This window comes from Macrotis lagotis, chromosome 2 (genome assembly GCF_037893015.1).
Source record: "Macrotis lagotis isolate mMagLag1 chromosome 2, bilby.v1.9.chrom.fasta, whole genome shotgun sequence".
Taxonomy (NCBI): domain Eukaryota; kingdom Metazoa; phylum Chordata; class Mammalia; order Peramelemorphia; family Peramelidae; genus Macrotis; species Macrotis lagotis.
The window spans coordinates 107,095,795-107,118,744 of NC_133659.1; the positions used below are offsets into that span (position 1 = coordinate 107,095,795).

General features: G+C 38.5%; 1 protein-coding gene across 1 annotated transcript; it reads left to right on the forward strand.

Annotated features, from left to right (window-relative positions):
* Nucleotides 1-1,541: 1,541 nt before the first annotated feature.
* DYRK3 (dual specificity tyrosine phosphorylation regulated kinase 3) lies at nucleotides 1,542-21,480 on the forward strand. Its single transcript, XM_074222539.1, has 3 exons — nucleotides 1,542-1,643; nucleotides 4,060-4,171; nucleotides 15,246-21,480. The coding sequence occupies exons 1-3, from the start codon at nucleotides 1,561-1,563 to the stop codon at nucleotides 16,812-16,814; spliced, it is 1,764 nt and encodes a 587-aa protein (XP_074078640.1). The 5' UTR covers nucleotides 1,542-1,560; the 3' UTR covers nucleotides 16,815-21,480.
* Nucleotides 21,481-22,950: the final 1,470 nt, after the last annotated feature.

Below are 22,950 nucleotides of genomic sequence, written 5' to 3' on the forward strand. Positions count from 1 at the left end.
AAAAAAAAGTACTGCCCTTTGTATTTCTGGATGCTAGTCATGCTTAGGGAAATAACTTTTTGGAATTTCTTTGCACCCTCACCCCTACCTTCAAAAAAAAAGAGTTGAAAATATATAGATAGAAATGAAACTATATATAGATTCTCCCAAAGGGCTGGATAACCTAACAAAGAGCAGATTTGGAAAACAGGATATTAAGGGAAACTGGAGTGACATCTATGAAGGAGAATTGGAAAAGATTGTTATCATTGAGGATAACCATGACCTTCCATATTCCTTGATGCCTCAATACACCTTTATCTGGGGGCATTTCCCATGTCCTAGGTCCTAAAAGCATCTAGAGGAGATATAGTGATAGAAAAATCCTTGAGATTGGAGTAGGAAAAACCCTGAGTTTAAATACAACCTTAGGTACTTAGCTTTGTCACTCTGGACAAAAGACTTAACTATTGTGTGCCTCCTTTCTTCAACTTTAAAGGTGGATAATAAAGCATTTATCACCCAGGATTGTTGTGAGGATCAAATGAAATATTTGTAAAGTACTTAATTGGTTTATATTTAATTAAAAATACTGGTTTTCTTCCATTCTTCCTATGTATATGATCGGTTCTAATCTTTTTCTAGTAAGTAGCATTGTAGGAGGAATTTGAATCTGAAGACACAAGAGAGGTATTGAAATTCAGGCTGGAATGCCCGTGGCCTGTACGATTTCCAGTAGATCAATTCCCTCAGGAAATTTCAAAGTTCCAATTTACAAAATGAAAAAGGATTCAATTCAATAAATATTTATTAAGTGTAAATAGGTGGTAGTCACTATGCTAATCAAGGGAGGGAGACAAAAACAGGCAATTTCCCCTGCCCTCAAGGAGCTTACTATAGACGAATTGGGGAGACAAAAGACAAGACTCTCTTGCTCGCCAGGCTGAATCTTCCCGAGTTCAAAAGTGGCCTCACTTACTAGCTGTGTGACCCTGAGCAAGCCATTTAACCCTTTTTGCCTCAGTTTCCTCACCTGTAAAATGAGCTGCAGATGGAAATTGCAAACCATTCCAGTCTTTGCCAAGAAAAACTCAAATGGGGTGCAGGACTGAAAAATGACTTAATCCTTTTATTCCTTTCAATATTTCGCTGCCCTCTGATCTTCCTTCTCCCAAGTTTCCGTTCCAGAGTTGGTACCAGGTAAGGGACTAGGAGGGCCACGAGGGGGGCTGGGGGGGGAAAGGGATGATTTCGGGGTCCGCCCCTCCCACCATGCGTCATCACGTCGGTCCAGGGAGTCGTTCCTAGGGGCGTGTCCCGTTGTCCCGGTAACCAGGCCGCTCTCCCCGCCCCTTTCCCCCTCGGCGGCTCCCGCCCGGCCCCGGGAGGGCGGGAGGGAGGAGGGAGCAGACGTGTGCGGGCGCTGGCGGGAGTGGCCGCGTGTGGCCGGGGCTCCGGGGGAAGCAGCTCTGGGTAGGGCTGCACCGGGCCCCCACGCCATCCCCGCCACCGCTGGCGGCCTCGGCCAGCCCTTCCCGGGCCCCCTTCTCCCCTCGTGGTGGAGGGGTCCGGGGCCGCGCGATGGGCGGCGCTGCTCGCGGGCCCGCGAGCAGGAAGGATGCGGGGCGGCCGCGAGCGGGGCCCCCGGCCCAGGAGCCACGGAGGTAGGGGCGCGCGCCTGGGGCCCGGGCCCTGTGGAGCCGTGGAGGGGGGCGCAGCAGGAAAAGGAGGGGCGGGCTTGGAGGAAGGGGACCCCAGCAGAGAGGAAGTCAGCCTCGGGGATAAGGAGCGGGGCTGGACGGAAGGAAAGGCAGCAGAAAGGGGGCACTGGGTTTGGAGGAGACACCAGCAGAGAAGGGACCCCAGGACATGAGGTGGGGATGGCTTGAAGAAGGGGGTTACACAAGAAGGGGGACTGGGTTTGAGCAAGAGGATCCAGCAGAAAAGTGGAACCTCGCAGTGGGGAAAGGGCGCTCCAGGAGTTAGGGAGGGGGAAATTGGCTTGAGAAATGGGGGAGGGGGAAGGGAGGACCGAATTTGGGGAGGGGCACTCCTGCAGAGGATCCAGATCCAGAAGTGCCGACAGGCAGCCCAGGAGTTCGGGAGGGGTCTGGGCTTGGGGAAGGGGTGGCCAAGCAGAAAAGAGGGACTGGGCTTGGGAAAGGAGACGAAATTGGTGGGGGGGGGGGGGCTAGCTTTGGTAGACATCACACCAGACACCCCAGTAGAGGAGGGAGGGAACTTTTAAAGCGCTGTGAGCTTTCTGGGGAGGTGGTTGCAACCTCCACCCCCCCTACCTCCAGTTGTATGTTCCCTCCTTCTGCCTTCTGCCACCCAAGAAGGGGAAAAGAGTTGGAGAAGAGCCTAGGAGGGGAAAGAGAAGGAGGGGTTAGCGAGGAAAGAGAAGCTATGTTGGAAGGCATAAACCAAGGAAAACTGAAAGGCCAAACCGTTTACTAACTGGGGAAGCTGGGGAGCAAAATTCCTTCAGAGAATCCCTGTTGGTCATGGGAGAGAAAAACAGGATTGAACACTTGGGGATTTGTACAGTGGGGTGTGGTCTGACTTTGGAACAGGTAAGATGCCCCAGTAAGACTTTGTAGCTATTCTTTTTCTAATTCTCCCCTCTCCTTCATTTAGTGTTTTGGGGAACATTGCTACGTTTTATTCCCTCTGCTTTTTTAATGTAATTAGATGATTTTTGGTTCTAGTAGAATATTTAAATTTTAAACCAAAGAAGGCCTTTTGGATTATCTAGTCCAGCCTTTCTCATTTTACAGTTTAGGAAAGTGAGACCACAGGGAAGTTAAGTGGCCCAAGGTCACCTAAATAGTACCAATGATTCAGGTCTCTGTCTTTTTCTCTATACTGTCTCTGCTTGTCTGGCTTTAGCATGTTTTCTGCAGTCCATTGGCAAAGGGTCAGGCATTCTAGAATTCTTAGCCCTTGCTAAGAATGAAATGAAACAAAATTCAATTAAAAATGTAAATTAGACCAAACATGACACATTTGCACAGACACACATATATTTAGCTTTTAAAAGTTTTTTGCTGATATCTTAAACTACTTCCCCAAAAGACAATTTGCAAATAGTCTCTAAACTACATGACTGGAATTGGTTATGCAAACAGTGTAAATCAATTCTACTGGGTTTTTTTTTAAAGACTTTTTGGGTAACATAGTTCTCAATGTACTGGTACCATGACATAGTGTTATTTTATTTTGCTGCCTGTGAGTAATTCAGTTATTTATGTGACTTATTCAATGTTTTGCCTTTAAAACAGTTTTCATTAGTTGGCTGTTTGAAAAAAATACAGAAAACCTGGGTACCATGGCCTGGCATTAGGGGAAAAATATGGCAAAATGTGTCAAAAGTGTATGCCTAAGAAATATAAATTCTTAGTATCACATAGAACATGTTAACCAATGGAATATTTTTGTAATGAAGTCCTTTGCTTCTCTAGAATCTTCATATAGTCATTTCTGTAGATAATTTCTTTATTCATTCATGTTGTTTCCCTGCTAGAAAGTGAAGTGGGGGGGGATGTGAAAACTTGATACATTTTATGACCATTCACTCAAATTAACTTTGTATCTATAATCTTATTTTTCATCCCTGTGAGACTGGAGAATGGAGAGGAATTGCCCTTCTCATTTTGTAGATAGACAGTCTGAGGCCCAGGATGGTGACTGCTCCAAAGAGGCACAAGCAGAAATAGATTACAATCCATTGATATGCTACTTCCAATGTTCTTTCCTTAGTTTCTAGGATGAGGTTTTCAACTTTAGGACTAAACTAAACTCATTTTGAAGCAGTGTGAAAGAAAGCCTTTTTCATTGAACAATTTGTATGACTTATCAAAGAAAAAAATGTTTCATATTATTTGAAAAATGAGACCTCAATGAATTCTTAATTTTAAAATACAGGTTCAGACAGCTATATTAAGTAGCCATCTGAACAGTTCCTTAGAAACAAAGAAGTTAACACTACAGTCTTTTTTGGGAGGTGTATATGGGGGAGGGGAAGTGCCAATCAGGATTATTGTTTCTGACTAATGTCTGATTAATGTTTTCAATTAGGTTGGGAGATGGTGTGTATGATACCTTCATGATGTTAGATGAAACTAAATGTCCACCTGGTCCAAATACAGCCTGCACCCCTTCTGAACCAGTTCTACCTAGGAGATTATATGTAAGTTATATAGTTATTCTTTGTATTTTATTTAAGTTTGTCTTTCATTCTCAGAGAAGACCATGATATCAGGGAGATGATGTCATACAAACATGGAAATTAGATTTCATGGACGGGGTGCTGTGCTAAGTCAGTCACTAGCCTTACTTTTTCCTCTGGAGCCATCTGGGTCTAGTGACTAGTTATGAATCAGGACAACTGGAAATGATCTGGATGGGAGGCTGTCAGGGCTAAGTGATTTGCCCAAGGTCACCCAGCTAGTAAGAGTCAATTATCTTGAGGCCAGATTTGAACCTCCGAGACTCCTAATTCCAGAGCTGCTTCTCTGTCCACTGTATTACCTAACTGCTTTATTACTAATTGATTTGTTAAGGAGAAAGCATTACTCTATGAGGACTTTGTCTTTTGCTTTATCACAACCATGATGTATCCTTTGATCCTGTCATTAATGTCTTCCTTTCTACCAGCCCCCTTACTTTGGTTTCTGTGTGGATGTGCAGAATGATTTTTTGGAACAAAGTCCAATTTCTATCTTGATTACTGCAATAAATATAAATCACTAAGAAAAAAGCAATATGCTATTTTTATGTAGGCAGTGTTTATGTTCTAATTGTGTGATTATAAAAGATCCTTTTGTGAAAACCACTGATAAATTATGTACTTTCTTCTCTCTGTTTTCCTCTATTAGAAGTAGGAGGACTTAGAGATGCTTGATAACATCAAGATAGAGACTTGAACTGTGATTTCATGATATCAAGTTGCAAAATTCCCTTCACTGGTGCAGTGTTGTAGTGTCTCAGAATACTAAATGGTTAAGTGACTTGCCCAGGATCATATAGCCAGGATTACTTGGCTTTGAGGCTGATTCTCTGTCTTCTATATCATGTTTCACCTCACCAGCCACTCCAGAGCTCATTTGACCTTGGTCATTTCTTGGGGAGGGAAGTGAATTTATCTACTAATTGTATGTAACATTAGTGGCCCCCATGCAAGCTAGGTATTAGGGAGGAACTGACCTGAAATTAATAACTTTACCATGATTATAACCTTGTGAATAATTGAGTTGATTATATGTGGTAGACCTCCTTTTTGATTTCTTGTTTTAATACCTAAGATGGTTTTGGTAAGAAAAGAATGTCATTAATTCTTCATTCTCCACCTTAAGCATTATTCAATTTTTGCTCTGTTTAATGAGAAACCAGTGTGGAATCATACTTTTTACTTGTTACTTTCTTTCTTTCTTTTTTTTTTAGTTTTTGTTTGTTTGGGTTTTTTTAGTTTTTGCAAGGCAATGGGGTTAAGTGGCTTTCCCAAGGCCACACAGCTAGGTAATTATTAAGTGTCCGAGGCAGTATTTGAACTCAGGTACTCCTGACTCCAGGGCCAGTGCTCTATCCACTGCGCCACCTAGCTGCCCCTACTTGTTACTTTCTAAATGCGTAATATTTGAAGCATGTGCCAAGAACATAAGACCAGACATTTGGAAGGCCAGTCATCATTCTATTTTTATCTCTTTTCTGAAGTACAGTATCATTTCCTTCCCATTCACAGCATACAGTGGTTTGCTTCCTGGGCATGTAACAATCTCTAACAGTCCCATAACCACCATATCCCTTCAGATAGCTCTCAGATCTCCTAACTGCTCACAGCCACCATATGGGGTTTCTTAGGGAAATTGAGTGAAAAAAGTGAACTACTTTTAGAAGTGGGGTTGCCTTGTCAATCATTTCACTCAAAAGGAAGTTCATTTGAGTTCTAGTTTAAGTAGTCAGCCTATAGAAGTCACTCTGCATTGGCCTAGTAGATCCACATTGCTAAGAATTCAAAAGGACTTTAATTTCTGTCATTTTGTATTCAGTATGCTATTAGACTTTTTTGTCTTCTAATTGTAATCTACATTCTAGTCTTAACATTTTTTAGATTTTTTGATTATAGATCTAAAATTCTGACTTTACAACTACAACTCTACATATATACTTACATGTGTGGGTACATTATATATATGTGCATATGCACACACACATACACACGGACAAGGACAAGTAGGTGGCCAAGTAGATGGAGTGACTTGGAGTCAGGAAGATTCATCTTGTAGAGTTCAAATATAGTCTCAGACATTTATTAACTGCCTCTGGACAAAGCACTTAACCCTGTTTGCCTCCGTTTCCTCAACTGCAAAATGAGTTGGAGAAGCAGTGGTAAATCTTGCCATTATCTTTACCAAGAACTCAGAATGGCTTCACTAAGAGTCTGATATGACTGAAAAAAACAGCTAAACAACATAGCAATAACTAGAAGAATGAGAAAGATGACTGGACTTCATAGCTAGCTACAAAGAATGGTGTAAAATAAAATTATCTTCTGAGCATAATAATAATAATAATAATAATAACTAGCATTTATATACTGATTTGGGGTTTGTAAAAATTTCCATTTTGGTCCTTTTATCCTCACAAAATCCTATGAGTTAGCTGCTATTGATACCCTCCCTGATCTAACAGATGTGGAAAGTGAGTCTGAGAGAGGTTTTCTAACTTGCCCAAGGCCACATAGCTAATGAGTATTTGAGGCAGGATTTGAACTCTGGTCTTCCTGATCTCAAGTCTGAATAGGTCTACTGCTTCACTTAGCTGCTAACCCTGTCCCCTTACCCCAATTAAATTTTATCTTTTAAGAACATTTAATATGTGCAATTCTCTCAGTAATGATAAATATGATAGGTTAGTTGGTCACACTTGAGGTAAAGAGGCCATGTTTGGTTTAACATCTTGCTGTAGTTAGGTAGATTCAGAATCAGATACAAATTGCCATGTCACTGTGACCAACCCTAGAATAGAATGTATAATGTTCTTTAGCTAGTTTATAGTCTATTATGCTGAGTGCGCAGTGGAAGATTTTCTCTAGAACAATGGAAAGATTTTATTTATAGCATAGGGCACTTAATTCCCAATTTATATGAGCCAAAATCTCTGTTGGTTGCATGAAAGGGAAACATCTATCGGAAGGACCCCTCCCTACTTGGAAAAAATTCTCTCACTTCATGACCATGATAAAAACTTTCACAGACCTTAGTGGTATTATTCAATTCCATTTAAATCATATTCTCTATCTTAATTTTATATTTCTATGGAAACAAAATCTTTTACTTGAAGATTCATCTGTCCTTCTCTATGCTCTGTATCTGAGATGCTTTGTTTTCATGAACATAAGGGAAGTCTTTCAAAATCAATGTTGTATATGTGTAGGTGTATGAGGTAAAGGGCATAGTGTATACCCATCCCTCACTGTCATCCCAACTTGCCTGTTTTAAAGACTCAAATTCTACAATTTGAGATTTATAGTTTTGATGTAGCACATCCATGCAGTTAGCTGGGTGCAGTAGATAGAATTCTGGACCTAATGTCAGTCTGACATATCTTAGTAAGATCAAACCTGCCCTCAGACACTTCCTAGCTGTATGACCCTAGGCAAGTCACTTAACCCTGATTAACTCAGTTCCTCATCTGTAAAATGAGCTGAGAAGGAATTGACAAACCACTTTGCCAAGAAAATCTCAAATGAGGTCACAGAGAGTTGAGCACAGTGGAAATGACTGAATAACAACAACAAAGAGCATTGGTCCAAAAATGGAGAGGTAGCACATTAATTTGGATAGCCAGTTGAAAGAAGCTTTTATAGGTTACAGGGAGAATAATTCAGAGCACTTCCAAGGGGCTTCCCTAGATGGGGCTCCCTTGGTAGCTGGGAACGGTGTAACAATATCAGGGGCTAGGTGGTGAATAGACAAGGGGGGGAAGTAAGGGTTACTGAAAGGGAGACTACCAAAGACAGACTTTGCCAACTTCTCCAATTTACTAAGGATGAATCCTGAAGAGTTCTAAAGATAAGTAAGGACAAAACACGAAGTAAGATGAAAACACTGTAAAAAGTAATGATTGAAATGTATGTAAATATTTTTATCATTAATAAGTAGATCTCAGTTCTAATGAAAGTGACTGCGCTGGGCAAGTTCTTTCTCTAGTTCATTATAATCTATGGCTAGAATAGAGTGCTAGAATTTTAGACATGGAAAAGATCATTTAATTCAAAACCCCTCCCCTCCCCCCCTTTTTTAATAGATGAGGAACCTGAGTCCCTTACCAGAAATACTTATGTGGCTTTCTAAACTGAGTGAATATACTGTTTACTAATACAAGCTAGCAGTTATATATTTGGGTTCAGTTGTTTAGTGTCTATAGTTCTATTAATATCCCTGCTAAATTATAATTTTGGAACCAAGGACTGAGACTGGCTCCTATCTCACCTCTTTATTTTGAAACTGAAGGCCAAAATGGGAAACATCTGTGGCTACATTTGTAATGACTGCTCAAATGTTGCTTAAGAGAGTGTAACACTTTATTTTTTGGCAACTTGAGACATTGGTGACCTAGAAGTAGCCAAGGATTAATTAATAGCCCTTACAAGAAGTATTGTTTGAAGAAATCGTCTACAAATCTACAACCAGTTATTTAAAGCTGCATTTCATCCATCTTTTTTTTCCTTTTATGTTTTCTTAGGCTGAATTTGATTTCATTTATAACAAGCCAGGTTATTTTGAATACCTGTGGGTTTTGTTTTTTTTTTCCCCTTAGGTTATGACTAAAATTTCATTTTCTAAAGGTATAGCCTTTTTGGATTATTATCTTTTTTTTTTGCAAGGCAATGGGGTTAAGTGACTTGCCCAAGGCCACACAACTAGGTAATTGAGTGTCTGGGGTCAGATTTGAACTCAGGTCCTCCTGACTCTAGGACTGGTGCTCTATTCACTGTGGCACCTAGCTGCCTTTGGATTATTTTAAGATGATTATCACAATTCTTATAGAATCTTGAGACCAAAATTCTGCCTGAGGACCACTTTATCTAAAGCAGGGGTTCATCCTTAAAATTTTGGGGGTCATGGGCCCCTTTGACATTTTGATAAAAACCTATAGGCCCTTCTTGGATGGGATGGGATTTTTTAATGACAAAAAAAGGAAAACTAATATGTTGAAATATAGTTATCGAATTTTTCATGAATAAAAAGCAAGCTCACAGACCAAGTGGGTATCTATGGACTCTAGGTTAAAGAACATTGATCTAAAATGATCTATCCAATAGGCAGACAAACAAAACATGATCTATTTCTGCTTCTAGAATATATAAAATTAGTCATATTATGGTTAGAGTTCTAATTCCTTAAAATGTACTAAGAATAACTCTTTTGAGATAGCCTAGGTTTTAAATCTCTTCTTTCCTTTTTTTTTTTGTTAGGTTCTTAACTTTTTTGCACATCACTCATACAAATGATTCTTGACTGTTGCTTTTGATTTTCCTTTTTCAGCCTCTAACTTTAACATTCCCTTTGAGTAATCTTTCTACCTATGAAAAAGTCAGAGGAGTCTTCCTCTGAAGAATCATTGCTTATCCCCAAATAAATAAATGAAACATAATACCATGGAGACTAGCTCATGTTGGGATTTTTAGAGGGAAAAAGGTCTATTTCATTCATCTATCTTGAGTTTCATGATGTTTGAAGCCACAAAGCTTTTTGTAAAAATCCCTTTTCTAACAAAAAACTTACTGTTGAATTGCTTAGAAATAGCAGTGAATAACTGAAACCAATTTGTAGGAAACAAAGATTCAGTCAGCAAAGATTTATTGAGCATTTACTTTGTGACTAGCAATTTGAAAAGTGCTGTGGAGAAAATACAAGAAATTTAGATTTCATCCTCACCCTTGAAGGAGCATACAGAACAATAGAGGAGACAAAATATGCATTTACTTTAGTTTGACATTTTTATCCATTTGTGATTTGTGTGAAAGCTGCCTCTACTGATGTGGATTGCAGCTCTTTTACATCTTATTTTCTTCATTTTCTTTCCATGTCTTTCCACAACTCCTCTAAGGAAGATCCACCCAGCTCATTGGGTGCTTTCCTTTAGTTTTTTTTTTAACCAATATAGCACTTATGATATGTCATAACATCAGAGATTTCAGTCTCAGTAGCATCTCAGATCTCATAGTTTAGATTCTATAATCCCCATATTACAGATGAGAAGAGTAGTCCCAAAAGGGTCATCTCTCCAGGTCCCATAGATAGTAGGAGTGTTGGTGTTCAGACTGCAAACCTCAGAATCCAGAGCACATGCAGCCTGTCTTTTTCTTGTCCCTTGAATCATTTTAATTCTACTGAAAAAGGAGCTCTATTTTGGTACTGGAGAGGAAGACAATTCAGATGCTGTGTCCTGGTGGAACAGGTTCTAGCAGGCTGAGAGGGCTTTGGGTGTGAGGCAGATGACAGAGAAAACAACAGAATCTCTACTTTTGAAGTGTCTTCAATATCCTCTGAGTGGCCCCCCTCCCCCTTTAACTGAACAAGAACCTAATCTGTGGCCTATGTAGTGATTAATTCTCTAAACTCTTTGGGGAGACTTGCAGTGATGGGAACTCATGATTTCTCAGGTAGCCTGGATCCAATGTCTTGTAGGGTATTTCTGTTCTTACAGAGAGCCTGCAGTCAACCCTTAGTAACTAGCACTTATTGCTCCTCTTGGGCCCAGCAGAACACATCCAATCTTTCAATGTGATAGCTTCTTGCATACCTGAAGAAAATCATCTCCTCTCTGAGTCTTTTTTTCTCCATATTCTTATCCTGTTGTATGATTTGGAGGTCCTTTACCATTCCAATGACTCTTCTGAATGGTCTTTAACTTCCTCATATCCTTGCTAAAATGGATTACCTAGAAATGAATGTACTACTCAATGTATCCCCATCTTTCAATGCAGCCCATGATTGAATGAGTTTCTTTAGTTGACATCTACATTGTTTATAGGATCATAGATATAGTGCTGGAAGGAAACTTAAAGTCATCTAGTCCAATTGCTTCTTTTTTTAAAACCTTTCTTTGTATCTCCAGTGCCTAGCATTATGTCTGACAAACTGACAGATTGAGGAAATTGAGGCCTTGAGGGACTGAGTAACTTGCTCAAGACCACCAGGTAATAACTGGCAGAGTAGGGAGTCTGCTCCCAACTTTAATTCAGTCATTTAACATTGAGACCGCCAAGCCTCTGGGTCTCTCTCACATAAACTTGCTATTTAGCCACATTTTCTGTAATTGTGAAGTTTATTCCTTTGAATTCAAATCTAATTTTCATTGTCTATATTAATTTATTTGACTAGATTCAACTTTAGCTTGTTGATATATTTATTATTGTGTATTTGCTGTCATTCATTATATTTTGCTATCTTTCAGTTTTGTGTCACTTGTACCCTTGAAAGTTATAGATAGCTGTACTTTCATAACTTTTATAGCCTTGTATATAAAGATTTTACCCTAGTTCCTGAATAAACAGTATTATACAGCACAGAGTTGTATGCATATTTCAAGGACATTGCACTAGAGACCACTTCCCAATCTGACATGAAATGATTAATGACTGTTCTTTGGGTCTGGCCATTCTATGTATTACAGATCCATCAAAGTAGACTGTTATCTGGCCCACATCTCTTTATCTTTTTCACAAGAATAGCATGAGACATTCTATCATAAACTTTGTTTAATCTAAGTAAAATATATTGACCACATCCTCCTAATGTCTTGGTTTTGTGACACTTGTCAAAAGAGGAAGTTAGGTTAGTCAGGCATGATCTGCCTTTGATAAAATCATTCATTCTAAATAGCTGTGATCATTCACTAACCATTCTTTAATAATAAATTTTAGAATTTTTCCAGGAATCAAAGTCAAGTCCACTGTTCCATAATTTATAGACTCTTTTCTCTAACCTTTATTAACCTTTTTAAAAAATTTGCCCTTCCTCTAACTTTCCCTTTCTCCAGAATCTTCTAAAGGTCATGAACTAAGCAATCACTGCCAAGTGTAGTTTATTAGTGACTTGAACTTCTGGATGACAATAATAATAATAACTTGCATTTATGTAGTGCTTTAAAGTGTACAAAGCACTTTTCTAAATATTATCTCTTTTGGGGGGGTGGCTAGGTGGCACAGTGGATAGAGCACTGGCCCTGGAGTCCGGAGTACTTGAGTTCCAATCCAGCCTCAGACACTTAATAATTACCTAGCTGTGTGGCCTGGGCAAACCACTTAACCTCATTGCCTTGCAAAAACCTTAAAAAAATTATCTCTTTTATCCTCATTATAACCCTAAGCAAATGTTATTATTGTCCTCATTTTCAGATGAGGAAACTGAGTAGAAAGTATTGTGTGATTCTATGTGCAAGAGTCATATAGCTAGTAAATGTCTGAGGCAGGATTGGAACTCAGGTCTTCCTGAATGCAAGTCCAGAACTCTAGTCATTGTGCCTCAAGAACAGCTAGGTGGTTTCTTCCTATCTCTTATTTTATTTTGTTTTTGTTGAGTTGTGTTGTGACTTTTTGGAGTTTTCTTGGCAAAGATACTGGAGTGATTTCCAATTTTATTCTCTAACTCATTTTACAAATGAGGAAACTTTTTACAAATGAGGCAAACAGGTTCAGTGACTAGCTTCTGATTCTGGATTTGAATTCATGAAGATAAGTCTTCCTGCCTCTAGGCCCAACACTTTTTCAACTGTACCACTTATCTACTTTTGTTCTTTTCTTTCTGATCTAAAAATGCTTCTCCTTAGCAGATTAAACAGCAAAATAAGGGTTTTATAGCTCTACATTCTCTTTCATCAGTTGTCAGCAAACCATTCACTTTTAGCAGTAAATTTTTCCCTTCATTGTTCTTCTTTTCTTCAATATATAGTTAAACATTTTTTTAATTCTCTTACACTTTTTGATGTCTTTAGCTTTTCTGCCCAGGCTTAACTTGCTTTCAGCTTTGGCATCTGTAACAGCATTCCTAAAAGAATGTGTCTCATCTTTTTAAACCCCTTAACTCTATATTGCACTCTAAATTAAAATAATCCATCCAACTGTGTGGAGGGAGTTCACATATCAAGAATTTCCTAAACAAATGGAATTTCAAGTCTGGGTCAAAAAAAACCCCTAATTTGCCTTTGCCTCTTATTTCTGTATTTAGCCTTCAAAAACCCATGTTGGTCAATGAATTTCCTCTAGACATCTGCTTTTCTTTCTTATCAGTAGTATTTCTCTTTTTGACTTCAAAATTTTATTCTAAAGCTAACAAGTTTATCTCTCTTAATAACCTTATGTATCCAATCTATCCTTCCAGTTTACTCTTAAAATCTGGAGTATATATCAAGCTATATCTAGCTTTTCTCTTCTCTGTCACTAATTTCAAAATGAAAATTGTTATTTCCCTTACAAGGTTGCCAGGAATCAGTTCCTCTACCTTCTGAAGAATTGAGTTATCCTTAAAACATAATAACTTTTCTGATATGATCAGAGAAAGGAAGCAGGAGAATTTATTTGAATAACTAAAGTTTGCCTATCATGACTATGATGATACTATGCTTATGATCTTTTTTTCAAATTCTTTATCTCTTCTTTTGACCAGCTGCTCAATCATATACTTAGATGACATTTTTTTCTTGTTTCTATCTTTTTTTATCTTCCTCCAAATTTTCTTTTCCATGATATCCTCCCTTCTGATTCCTGAATTTTCTTACTTAATATATACAGTTACACTTGCCAGTTTCCATACTTATGCTGTTCCTTCTGAATAAAATATGTCCTTCCAGCCCTTTTTCGGTCATGGACCTCTCACTCCATTATAAGTGTGAGACTTCTGAGATCATATTTGGATGAATCACTAGTTCATCTTCCTTATTACTCATCCTTTTTTTTGCATTTGTCTGGAGATATCTGAGGCCATGAATTTCATGAATTCTTAGCTTTGACCTCCTCTCTGGGAGTTAGTCTTTGTGTTTTCTTTACTACATTGTGCCTCTTTTGGGGGGCAGTTCTTTCCCTTTCCCTTCCTTTTTAGTTTAAAGACCTTTTTGATTAGATTTGTAAGATGCTAATATCTTCTTGTTAATCCATTGTACATTTCATCCATGGCAAGAAATGGTAATTTTAGGATGGTGGAAAAATTTGGACCTCAGAAGCTAGCAAAAGGGTAATGTAAGGGGGTGGCTAGGTGGTACAGTGGATAGAGCACTGGCCTTGGAGTTAGGAGTACCTGAGTACAAATCCAGCCTCGGACACTTAATAATTAGCTAGCTGTGTGGCCTTGGGCAAGCCACTTAACCCCATTGCCTTGAAAAATCTAAAAAAAAGGGGGTAATGTAAAAAACTATTTTTGCATGTAATTGGGAATGATGGGAACATTGTGGGGAAAATGATAATTTTCATCTTGAAATTAGAGACCGAAGAAGAAGAAAATAGCTATTAGTCTGGTGGTCAAAAAAAAAGAGATGGTAATTTTTATTGTAAATTATATTCTGGTACCTATCTTATTCTCTGAGAAGCAGCCTACTTAGTGTGGAGGATTATTCCCAGAAAGTTGATCACCAAATAATGAATGTTCTTAAACAAAAATTACATGATTTTTGCTTATTGTGGCAAACATAGTTAGCAAACAATAGAAGCTCTTTAGTATTAAATTTTGTGGTATGGATTATAAGTTCTAGAGTTCAAAGGCAGAAAAGGGCTCTGACTTTGATGTAGCCTTAGATAGTCTAATAGAGGAAGTGAGACTTGAGCCAGCCTATGAAAGTCAATGAGACATGGATAGGAGGGAAGAGAGCATTGCCAGTGTCATATGTGGGGAACTTTTAGGCGATTGGCCTGATGGGAGCAAAAGTTCCATGTTGGGGAGTAGAGGGAGAAGGTAAAGGACAGAATGTGGAAAGTTAAAAACCAAAGAGAAGTTTGGACTTGATGCACCACCCCCATTTTACAAACTTGGGAATCTTAGCTATTAATTGGCCTAAAGTCTAATGACAAGGTATTGGCCAAACCAGAAACCTTAATACTGATTTCCTGACCCTCAATCCAGAGGTCTCTAGTTCAATGTCTTTTCTTCCTTTTTGGTCATTTTAATTTTAATAAAAGGGTATTGTGAAATGTAAAAGTTTATGGAGGTTTTATGGTTCATATTTTTTTGCTGTCTTTTAAGTGTCTTATTTCTTCTTTTTTCTAGATTACTACTGAGAAGCTAACAGCAAATCATACTCAACCACTTCCAAATAGAGGTGACATTAAGGTGGAACAGCTGTTTCAGGAATTTGGGAACAGAAGAACTGATGCATTTCAATCCATAGGAATAAATACCTCTGAAAAGTGTCCTCCCACCATTTCTCAATGTAAAAGTTCAGACAGTTTGAACACTGTCAAATCTGGTAGTTCATCCAAAGCACTAAAAGTGATACCTCTGACTCCTGAACAAGCACTAAAGCAGTATAAGCATCAACTGACTCCTTATGAGAAGCTAGAAATCATTAATTATCCTGAAGTGTATTTTGTGGGTCCAAATGCTAAGAAAAGGCATGGAGTCTTGGGTGGCCCCAATAATGGGGGATATGATGATGCTGAGGGAGGCTACATTCACGTACCTCGAGACCACTTGGCTTATAGATATGAGGTGCTGAAAATCATTGGCAAGGGCAGCTTTGGGCAGGTAGCTCGAGTCTATGACCACAAACTTCATCAGTATGTTGCCCTGAAGATGGTTCGCAATGAAAAGCGATTTCATCGACAAGCCGCTGAAGAAATTAAGATTTTAGAACATCTAAAGAAACAGGATAAAACAGGTAGCATGAACGTTATTCACATGCTAGAAAGCTTTACATTCCGGAATCATGTCTGTATGGCTTTTGAATTGCTAAGTATGGACCTCTATGAGCTGATCAAAAAGAACAAGTTTCAGGGGTTCAGCGTCCAGCTGGTACGCAAATTTGCTCAATCTATCTTGCAATCCTTGGATGCTCTCCACAGAAACAAGATCATTCACTGTGACCTAAAACCAGAAAACATTCTTCTAAAGCAGCATGGCCGCAGTGCAACCAAGGTAATTGATTTTGGGTCTAGCTGTTTTGAGTACCAGAAACTCTATACATACATCCAGTCTCGTTTCTACAGAGCACCAGAGATCATCTTGGGAAGTCGATACAGTACACCTATTGACGTCTGGAGTTTTGGCTGCATCCTTGCAGAACTTTTGACTGGACAGCCTCTCTTTCCTGGAGAGGATGAGGGAGACCAGCTAGCTTGTATAATGGAACTTCTAGGAATGCCCCCTCCAAAACTTCTTGAGCAAGCTAAGCGTGCCAAGTACTTTATCAACTCCAAGGGTTTGCCTCGATATTGTTCTGTGACTACTCAGCCAGATGGGAGGGCTGTCCTTGTGGGGGGGCGTTCACGAAGGGGTAAGAAGCGAGGTCCTCCAGGCAGCAAAGACTGGGTAACAGCACTAAAGGGATGTGATGACTACTTGTTTATAGAGTTTTTGAAAAGATGTCTTCATTGGGACCCCTCTGCCCGCCTGACCCCAGCACAGGCCTTAAGACACCCTTGGATTTGTAAACCTGTGCCCAGACCTCTCTCTTCAGACAAAATATCAGGGAAACGGATAGTAAATCCTGTGAATGCTTTGGGGTCCAAATTGCCTCCAGTCACTGGATTAGCCAACAAGCTTAAAGCTAATTTAATGTCAGAAACTAATGGCAGTATACCTCTGTGCAGTGTCTTGCCTAAACTCATCAGCTCATAGAGAGTGATCTATATGGAAATATGTATAAGTGATATTTTTAATCACCCTGAAAACCTGCAAATTGGAAAATACAGCATCCTCCGAGCCCCTGTATTTGACTGATAAGACTTTTTTTTAAGTAAAATTTTTTTTATATGTATGGAAATTAACTTTTCAAGGGCTAATTACCTAACCAACATTGTTTCAATCACATTGGAGTACCCATTAAATTACTTTTTATAGGTCAGTGTACTTTTTTGGTCAATAAGTTTAGATGCACTTTAGTGTATTTATTGGGTCAAATCCCCCTCTCCTGGGAAAAATTGTGTAGGAAAAATGCATCCCGGCTATGATCTTATTTCTTCTCTAGCATCTCTTTCCATTGGTGATCAATTGAGGAAGTCAAAATTTTGGATCATTTTAAGAAAGAAGATAAAACAGGAAGTATGAATGTTATTCCTATGCTAGACAGCTCTACTTTCCCTTTGAATTAATAGAGAGGCTTGAGGATAGACATGGAGATGACTTTAGAAATTTGGTGGCAGTTGTATTACATGGAGAACCAAAAATCTCTTACTTGATGAAGCTATTTTCAGATCTTCATTACAAATAAAAGATCTCATATGGAAATGATGGTGGGGAAAAAAGAGAGGACAACATAGGTTCCTGTGGGTCCTATTCCTCTCCCCCAATATCTAAAATTTAATTTCCTCTTTCTTTTTTAAACTTAAGCTTTACTTAATATTCTAACTATCTTTGGATAGTTTTAAATATTTTGGGGGTAAGATTATGAGTTTTACTTTTCCTCCTTTTGCTTTCCTCTCTTGACAGTGAGTAATCTGATATAGGTTATACATACATGTATGTTAAGCATATTTCTATATTTGTTATGTTGTGAAAGATGAATTAGAACAAAAGGAAACAAAAAAAATGAGGGTAAAAAAGCCATAAAACAAATTTTTAAATGTAAAATAGTAAGCTTTGTCTGCAATCAGACTCCATAGTTCTTTCTCTGGATGTGGATGTTATTTTCCATTATAAGTCCTCAATTTCCTCTTTTCTTAAGCTTCTAGGTTGTTTTCAGGAAGCTTGGAGGGCATAATAGTCTGCGTTCCTCTCATAGTATCTCAAAGCTCATTTGAGAACTGAAACCCAGCCCCAAGCCATCTCAAGTATTCCACAATCCCCCAAATATTAGAGGTAAAATCAACACCAAAACTCAAGTTCCTTAACTTGCATCTCAGTATACCTAGTTGTCTCTTAATACACTTTATTCTGGCTCCCTTTCTCCATTCCCATCTTCAACACTCCTCCCCCAAAACCCAAATCACACATAAATAAACAATGCAGATAGTAGAAAACTGGTGTCAGGAGAAGCAGGAATGCAAAGTCAATGCTTTGCTATTTTCATCTGCCCTCCAATTATCCACCATTTCCACCTGTCTTTCCTCACCATTCCTGCCTCACTGTCATTTAAGGTTATATTCCTGATTCAGAGTAGATTTTGATGAGGAATAGAGAGCTTTTATTTGTACAAGATTCAGTTTGAATATCCAAAAACTGGTTCCTCTCCTTTCAACTGTCTTTATTAGATACTATTGATAATGTGAACCTTTGAAAATAATTATTTGCTTAGCCTGGAAGGAAAGCAGGGACAATTTTCAAGTAATATGCTGATTTTCTCCTGTCCCCAGTCCCACTGACACCCATTCCCTAGACTAAAAGAGTCAATGGCCTGCTAGATTCTTTGGAATGGATTCTCAGAATTTTACATTTCCATCTTTCCACAGAATTGTAACTTTGTAAATTACCTGGAAAGGGAATTCCTTTCATTTTTCAATGTAGGGAAACCCTAGAAGGGATGGTTTCTAAATTCCCTTCTAGCTATAAATCCTATGATCCTGGGTTTCTGATAGATCAAAGGAAGAAAAATGTCATGTATAATTTATGAATATACTATCCAGGCCTGAAAACATCTCTTCCTTGGGAAGCCCCAGTAATCAATCAATAAACATGTATAAAGTGCCTATTGAGGGTCAGGCTGCTTTACTGGTAGTTTTCTAAACTTAAGTAGACTTCAATATGGCCTTAGTCCAAAGTAGAATAACTTTGGAAAAATAGAGATGGTAGAAGTGAGGCTGGTACATCCTTATAAATATCCACTTCTTTTTTGATGACAGCAAAGAGTTTTGCATCTAACTAGCACAGCAGAGAAGGCCCTTTAAAAAACAAACCACAAACTATTAAAAACACTGCTTATCTCCAGTACTGGTTTACAGAAGGAAGACTTCTCATCCAATTTTGTTTGGGAAGCTTCTTTACTATCTAGACATAGCATAAGTCGAGAGCACCAAGTTAACTGTTATCAGGATGAAGGCACACTCTAAGCAAGTTCTAAAAGACTGTTGATATCTTTTTTTTTGGGGGGGGGAGGAGGACATAGCTTGGGAAATTTAAAAGGGACTTTAATTCAGCTGGCAATTTCTGCAGTTTTGGGGCTCAATTCTCAATAGAATTGAGAGATTTCTGTGCCAGAATATATTGACTTGACTTTGGAATTACTGAAACTCAGCTGAGTAGGAAGAAAAATTCATAGGAACAGAGCTGACAAGACTAAGAAGACAAATGTTGAAAGGTTCAGGAAAGGTGAAGTGCTGTGTCTTTTTGTTCAAATTTTGCAGCCCAGACAGTGACACAGAGTACAGTCATTTTGACTTGGGCTTTCTGCCTTCCAAAAGCTGATTGCATTGGGAAATTGCAGGAGAGTGGGCAGTTTTAAAGTATGCTTGTTATTATACAGATGGCTTTGAGGAGGTTTTTTTGGATGGGTATTATGGGGAGAAATAAGTTTCTAGCTGTATTCTATGTGATAGGTTTTAGTATCTGCTTCCATCATCGTTATCTTCAACAACAAATATTACACCTTTTACAGTGTTTCAGGAACTGTGTAGTGATGAGAATACAGAGAAAGGCAACAAGCTTTCTGCCCTCATAAAACTTTTAAACCTCTAGAACATTCTTTTAAGGTCTTGGTTTTAGTAAGGTGATAGCAATAGAATTTTCAGTCAAACAACTTATCAGTTAAGTTAAACAACCAATTAGATGACTTCTCATCCCACACTGAATTAATGGGCAATAACAAATGAACAATCTGAGTGTTTCATTACCATCCATGAGATTATTAATAGAACCAGAGGAGGACCTTTGGGACATTGAGTAGAGCTTCCATAAATGGAGAGGCATGGAATCTCTTGGATTGGGAGAGTCTAAATATGTTAAGATCATATGGTAAGGAAGAAGTGCTCACAACAAAGATCACTTAAGTCAAACACGTCAATAAGTTTTTGGCACTGAGAGTCACCCCAGTATTTTTTACAATAGGCTTTGTAATTAATGATCAGGTGTAGATTATTATGAATGCTGTTCCCACCTTTATCCTGGGTGTTCTATAAAGTCCCTTTCTTTAAAGTTTTCATTCTTTATTCATTTCACAAGTTATCAAGAAAGTCATGGTTTTGGGAGCTTTGCCAACCATAAAATTTCCAACTAAGACTGGCAAATCCTGCCACTTCTTCCATCAGACTTAATAGTGCCTTCTGAACTCCTCATTAAATTCTCTTCCTTGAATTAGAATGTACACTCCTTATAGATGGTCTATAATAGAGTACACGGCTACTATGGGTACTCAACTGTGCCAATAGAAATTGCATAGGTGCAGGTTTCTGGTCCCTGTATAAATTACATTCACACTATCACTTTGTGTATTCCTGCTATAGTGACCTACATAATGCACTATTTTTCTTCTGAGAGTAGAATCAAGGGAGATTTGTGGAACTGCCTCTTCAAGTCATTAGATAATATTTAATATGATCACTGAAAAAAACTCACATAGGCTCTGCTTTCCCAAGTGTGTCACCAGAAATGAGTCAGAATTGACCCTTCGGAGTTCATCCACGAGGGTGAATGATTTTGGCATGATTGTATCAGTGTGTTGTTTTACTACAAATTAGGAGTTGCAGACAGCTAAGTCTGCTAGTCAATCTCATTGTTTTTGTTTTCCTTGACATTTCTAATCCGTTGGAAATGGGATACTTTTGCTTCAACTGAACAACAAAAACAACATAAAAGCTTAAATAAAAACTACCATTGGGCATCTGAGTTTGGAGCTGTGATAGCTATTTGCATTGAGAAAACTTTTCTGTTCTGCCTAATTCTTAACTAAGCATAATTAAAGTTAAATATTGGGTAGCAGCTGATGAGCCACTCTAAACTTTACTTATTAACAGAATAATCCTCCTACCACTTGGGTGAATCATAGCATTTTTTCTTACACATTCAATTTTTTTTCTGTTGCATCTGTTGTTCAGTTTTAACAACACTAGAATTGAAAAGGAGACTAATACCAGAATGCTCTTGATATCTTTCCTCCTTTGCAGGGCTCTTGAAGAGGAACACAAATACCATTCCTTTTTATCGGGTACATATGACATGTAAATACAGCAGCATTTTTCCACCATCTCATCAGTGTCTTTTCAATGTCTAGTCAGAGATTACAAATCGCTATAACATTGTAACTTGCTATACATAGTCACAGCCAGGGTAGACATCAATGAAAAAGGAATCTGGACTCTGAACAAATAAGGAGTGGGACAGCATTGGAAAATTAAAGAGTTGTCCTCTGCCAAGACCAAGCTACACAGAGTGGATTGGCTATACTTTTTTAGTTCTTTTTAAAACATCTCTCCCTTCTCTGCCCTGTGTTGACCTCAATGCAGCTTCAATCCTGAGGATTTGAATGAACTGACTATAATGTACTTGGGGAGAATAGGTCTTTCCAATTGTGTGTCAAAATTAATCTTGCTAATTTCAGAACCCATACTTGGCAAATCCATTTAAGGAATGAATACAGTTCTGTCCTGCAAAGGCATCATCCCCAAGATAAGGCAGAGCAAAAATACATTGTCTAGACTCCCAGAAGAGTGTAATTGGATTCAACATAGTTTGAGATGTGAGAGAGAAGCATGAGCACAAAGAAGTCATTAAATTCTGGGTCCAGATCCTGCCTACTTATTAACTATGTGACTCTGGGCAAGTCACCCTCTCTGCCTCAATTTCCTTAACTGTTAAAGGAAAGTGATCTCTCAAGTCCTTTCTGGATATAAACCTATGATCTTATGAACAATGTAAGCCTAGTCTCTGTAATATAGCTTTTTGCACATTGGTCACCTCTTCTAAGAAGTTTACTTTGATTTAATGAATAAGAACCTTTATTTCTCCTTAACTGTGCTGCTTCTCCCCTTATGCCAAAAATGATTGGGGTAGGTTGAGGGAAAAGAAAAACCCCAGATACCCAAATCTGGCCAAGGAATAGCTTTAGGTTGGTGGTTTCTTAAGACACATGATCTCAGCCTCAATTCCTAACCATTTTGTAGTGTTTGAATTCTTTTACAATGTTCTGCTAACAGTTTTTCTATTTAAAAAAAGTTTTAGGTTGCTTGAAATTAATTGTCTTGAGATTTTGCAAGACCCTGGGCTGTTGCTAAGTTCAGGAGGAATCAATTTTAGAGGGTAAACTGGGTTAAATATGCTTTTTTAGCTGATGTTATGGTATGATTTCCATGGGGAATTATGAATTATTATTGCTATTGCTTTCACATACCTTGCATTTCAACTTAAAGTTTTCAGTTGGGTAGAGTTGGTGAAACAGGAAAAGGATAAAAGGAGGAATTTGGGATGGGGCATATCACCACTATAAATTTAAAACAAATCTGTCTTACAAAGTTGTACATGGCCTGGACAGATGACCACAAGGGTGTTAAGGTGAAGAGAAATGGTATAAATATTATGCATGCTCCTGGAGCTCTGTCATCCAATTTGGACCATGGCTATCAGCCCTCCCAGGCCTCAAGCTTGGCTTTAAAGATTAGGTTTGATAAAGCAGCTTAAATGTTTAGGTGTTTTTCTAAGAGACCCTTTAATGACTGAAGAAATTGAAACACAAAACAAGGAAAAGGATGAGAAAGAACAGAGGCTACAACCTCACTTCTAAGTTTCTCTAAGATGCATCCTGAGTCATTTTTTGTCCTGGCAATGAAAGTTGATTTGAGATTTGCTAACTGAGGAATATACAGATTTTTTTCCCACTGGATGTGGAGCT

Coding starts and splice junctions, on each gene's coding strand:
- DYRK3 (XM_074222539.1), top strand. CDS start 1,561: ATGGGCGGCGCTGCTCGCGGGCCCGCGAGCAGGAAGGATGCGGGGCGG. Junction 1,644..4,059: donor CCGGCCCAGGAGCCACGGAG/GTAGGGGCGCGC, acceptor GTTTTCAATTAG/GTTGGGAGATGGTGTGTATG. Junction 4,172..15,245: donor TTCTACCTAGGAGATTATAT/GTAAGTTATATA, acceptor TCTTTTTTCTAG/ATTACTACTGAGAAGCTAAC.